Source organism: Montipora capricornis, chromosome 9 (genome assembly GCF_036669925.1).
Source record: "Montipora capricornis isolate CH-2021 chromosome 9, ASM3666992v2, whole genome shotgun sequence".
Taxonomy (NCBI): domain Eukaryota; kingdom Metazoa; phylum Cnidaria; class Anthozoa; order Scleractinia; family Acroporidae; genus Montipora; species Montipora capricornis.
Genome location: NC_090891.1, coordinates 39,827,169 through 39,831,923, shown reverse-complemented (window position 1 = coordinate 39,831,923; position 4,755 = coordinate 39,827,169). Strand labels below are relative to the sequence as shown.

Here is a 4,755-nt window from a genome sequence, read left to right as displayed (position 1 = left end):
TTCGATATGAACCAGACGAACTGGACAACAGTTGCTTATCCATCAAATCCATCTGCCAGCCGTAAAACCAATAGCATAGACAATCCGGACGATGCAACTTGGATTCTGACAAGCGCGTTTATTATTTTTACGATGCAATCTGGATTTGGCCTCTTGGAATCCGGCTCAGTTTCCAGAAAAAATGAAGCCAACGTTTTTGTAAAGAATGCTATAGATGTGATATTTGGGGGATTATCATATTGGATTTTTGGATTCGCGTTCACTTTCGCACTTGACCATCGAGGAAATGGATTCTGTGGGCTTGGCTACTTCTTGACGGATGCCGATGAAAACCAAATGGGACAAATCTATTCCAAGTATTTCTTTCAGCTCTCGTTCTCAACGACAGCAACAACCATTGTTTCGGGCTCGATGGCCGAGAGAACCAGTTTAAAAGCTTACACCATGTACTCGTTCCTCAATACTCTAACATACAGTTTTCCGGCTCATTGGATTTGGGATCATGGTGGTTGGCTCAAAAGAGTGGGTGCAGTGGATATCGCTGGCTGTGGTCCAGTGCATTTGGTTGGTGGTGTAAGTGGTTTAGTAGCCACGTTAATGTTGAAGCCACGGATCGGACGCTTCGATGAAAACGCCCCGCCAAGACAAATGGCGTCCCCGACAAATGTCATTCTCGGAACTTTCATGCTGTGGTGGGGTTGGCTGGGATTCAACTGTGGTAGCACCTTCGGCATCACTGGCATGAAGTGGAAACTAGCTTCCAGGTTTATCTGTTGTTTTAAATGCTTTTTTTCTTCGGCCATCTCAGTCTTATCAGAAATAATACACAAACAGCACACAAAAACTGACCATTCTAAAGCATTAATCAATGGTCATCACACGTCGGCTCTTTCGGACCATGTTACATCAACTGGTCACATTTAAAATGGGATCCTTTTGAAATTTTAGCGAATGGGCGATCCGAAAGTACACTTCATGTAAAATAAAGGAGACACTGTTGATCAAAGATTAAAAGCCGACCTTAAATGAATATGTTAGCAGCGAAAAGCTGTGTCTTTATTAGATAAGTTTTCGTCACCTCTATTGTTACTAAATAGTTAATATTTAATAAGTTAGTAATCTTGTATATTTAAACTCCAATTTTGTATTTTGTTTGTCATTGCTGTTTCTGTGTTATATCTGTTGTTTCTTTTCGCAGCACTTTTTCAACCAATCAGAAGTGAAACCAAAACCAATCGCGACCTGTGCGTGCACATTTCCGCGCGCTTTGTGTTCGCTACGTGTAATAACTTCGAGTTTTGATTGGTTTAGCGGATTTTCTCTGTTCTTGTTGATTGGACAAAGTAATTACTTTGGTTTTGGTCATACGACACTCGATTGAAACTCGCTCTAGTTCTGGGATCTTTAATGAGTTTTTAATTTTGCAGTTTTCCATTACTCGGTCAGGAGCCCGTGACTAAGAGCGAGCAACTCTTATGCCACGGCATTTTCACAGACCGATCTATGTTAGACCGTTTTACCCGCAAGAAACAATGTCAGTTCCGGTTCGGTGACGCTATAACATCAAGTTACTTTCTTGTGATTGGTCATCGGGCTCCTGTGGGATTCTCATTTGCGGGAAATTCAATCTAAAGATAAATCGGTCAGTAAAAAGCCGTGACAGGAATATGGGGCTGTTGTTCGCTACTAGTCATGAGTTCCTGACTTGGTGAAAAAGTATTTTTGATCTGTACCTATCAGCTTATTCCGTTCTCATGATCAGCTGCGAAGTTTCCAGCGCTGCCGAACAGGAAAACATACAGATCCGCAAAATTGCTCTTCTGTCTGATGCGTTAGAGCTTAGAATATTGCATGGCTTTAATTTTTTAACTTTTAATTTAACCAAACAGGGCAGCGGTTGTAACTATCAATGGATCCATCGGTGGAGGAACTCTTGGAATGATGTACAGGTGAATATTGTTTGGTTTTTTGTTTGTTATTTATTTGTTTGAGCAAGTTGAACTTTTGGCAGCTCACGACCTCCCGCATGGCAGCCCGGTGCTCAACCAACTGAGTCACCGGTGTGCGGTGGCACCCAAGGTCCATTAGCTCGATGCAGTCAACTGAATTTTCATAAGTACAAGACTTGGCTTTACGTCATACGGGGCCTATCAGGGCCTGTCACCAATGAGAACAGAATCCCATAGGCCATTGCATTTAAGATGATATTCAAAAGATACAAGAGTGAGTTGGTCATACCTTTCGTCTCGCTGAAAAAGAAAATCAAGTTCGCGGCATAAAACTAGCTCACCGAGTCTTGTGACAAACATATTACTGAACGAAATGATGTATTAAACGAATCATATATTGAACTGCGGACACGAAAACGAGTGAAGCCACGATCCTCGCAGTTATGAACGTTGGTTGGGGCGTCGCACCGGCTTTGCGGGGTGGGTGCAAACCCCGTTGAACTCCTGAATTTTTCAGGCTTCTCTAAACATATCACTACCCGTAAGTGACGGTCATGCAAGACAAAGACGCGATTTACAGCTATTAAAACTTGTAAACGGCTCAACAGAATACACGATTTCTTGTTGTGAAATTCTTCTTTTCAGTTATTTTTGGTTCAAAAACAAGTTGGACATTCCAACCTTTGTGACCGGTATCCTGTCAGGCCTCGTTAGTGTAACGGGTAAGTCGAGGTAGCCGGCATTTTTAGTTGTTTGTAAAATGTAACCCTAAAATTACACTGATAATTCAACAAATCGATGGAGAATCGTAAGTAGGTCTTCTCTAGATATTTTTAAGTTTTACGTGGTTAATCACGTTAGTAGTTGCCACACCGTCATTTCTTATATATTATTACGTTTTCTTTGTTATATTTAATTCCACCTGTAATCAAAAATATTATGAATGCGTCTTTGTTCTTTAAGTTCACTAAACTTAAATGGGTTTTCATACTCTTTTTGAGAGAGTCACATCAAACCATGTTTGCAAGAAAAATAATCGTTACCTTTTCAAAAAGTGTTTTCTTTTGCTCCTTACGAGACTCGCGTTTGCCTTAAATTAAAGATTTCAACACATTTTATGGAATACCAAGACACATATGTCAGAAGCAAAAACCGAGCCAGTCTGTCGTTATTTTATTTTTTGCTTCCAGCTATCTCGCCTCTAGCTCATCCTTGGGAAGCCATCCTAATTGGTGCAATAGGTGCCCTGTTGGCATGCCCAGGATGTGCTCTTCTTAACCGTCTCCGCATTGACGATCCAGTTGGCTGCATCCCCACGCACTGCTTTGCAGGAGCCTGGGGTCTACTGGCGGTTGCGTTATTTGCCGAGAAAGACATTATTAGCGAATCGGCATTCTCTGACGAATACGGGATCCTCAAGGGTGGTCCTTGGCGCTTTCTTGGCATACAGATGCTCACTATCGTTGCTGTAGCTGCATGGACAGCAGCTATGACGTTCCTTGAGCTGCTATTGGTTAACAAGATGTTTGGGCTGCGCGTGAGCATAGAAAACGAACTGTTGGGCGCTGACAGAGTTGAGCACGGGATTTTAGAGGTCGAAGTCACTCTACGCCACAATAACGATGCAAACGAAAACGACTCCGAGCAGCGACGATCTGTGAAGATAAATGTGCCGGATGATCTGCCGATAAATTTAGGTCCAGACGACACTGACAAAGGGTACAAATATTTCTGGAAGAGGGCTCATACAAGGACTTTTGCGACGAAATGGCGAAGAAACACAGTATCGATTCCTGAAACTGGAAGTGGGAGTCAACGAGACTATCCTTCTGCGGTGGGATAAGTTAAAGTTCGACTTCCGTTCGGAGCAAACCGGTTTTTCCGAGTATGTCCGAGTCACTACCGAACAGATCAAAAATTCATTCGCTTAAAATCGGAATGAAAACTGTTCTCACGCCATTCCTTGTCTAACATATAATGATACCAAGTAAGTATACTAAGGAGAGAAAAAAGAGATGGAACAAGAAGGTTTTCATTAGAAACAGAAACCTGCCGTTTCGTCAACATTTTACTGAACTCGGAAAGAATACATTTCACTTTCACTTATATTTAAATCGCTGTCATTCATAGTTGTCAACTATAATTCGTAACTGTTGATTATGTAGCGTAAGCGCCAACACTTTATATCGCGTAATTAACGTCATATTGTAATGTACAATTTAATCGGTAATACTAGGTCTTTGGAAGAAAAATTGGAGGTATTATGGGTGTTAATTTAAAGCTATGGATGGGTGTCTATTTATGTAAGGGCAAAACTGTTGGTTGAAGTGGTTGTTGACGTGTAGTAAACGTGTAAGCAGAAGGTTGAAGAATAGAGGCCTGAGGATAAAAGGAAAAAGCACTGAAACACTGCTAACAGCCATTGTTATACATTCAACTCTCTAACTCTTTTGTGATTGGCCGAAAGCCTACAGTGAATTTTCGAAATCAGCGCCTATGACGTCATAACTGCAGATTATACAGTTATCATGTCAAGGACACCCAAGGTCACGGGTAATCATGTCATGTATGACCGCAAGGCATGATTTCTAAGGGTAATCATGTCACGTTCGCGCGCTTTGTGTTGCTTGCCGTCACTGAAGAGGCAAAAAAATTACTTCCAGGTTTGTTTTCTTCAGTTACTTATTTATTGCTATTTGCTTTCTCATCAAGTCTTTTTTCAATTTTTCACATATTGACTAATGCTTAAATTTTTTGTCAATCGAATTATGTGCCGCTGATTTGTATACGGTTTACTCGTTGGAAA

The 4,755-nt window shown here is 41.3% G+C and overlaps 1 protein-coding gene across 1 annotated transcript; it reads left to right on the top strand.

Moving 5' to 3' along the window:
• Positions 1-4,213, top strand: LOC138016152 (putative ammonium transporter 3). Its single transcript, XM_068863331.1, has 4 exons — positions 1-764; positions 1,890-1,949; positions 2,595-2,671; positions 3,140-4,213. Exons 1-4 carry the CDS (start codon positions 7-9, stop codon positions 3,790-3,792), a joined length of 1,548 nt encoding a protein of 515 aa, XP_068719432.1. The 5' UTR covers positions 1-6; the 3' UTR covers positions 3,793-4,213.
• The last annotated feature ends 542 nt before the right edge of the window (positions 4,214-4,755 follow it).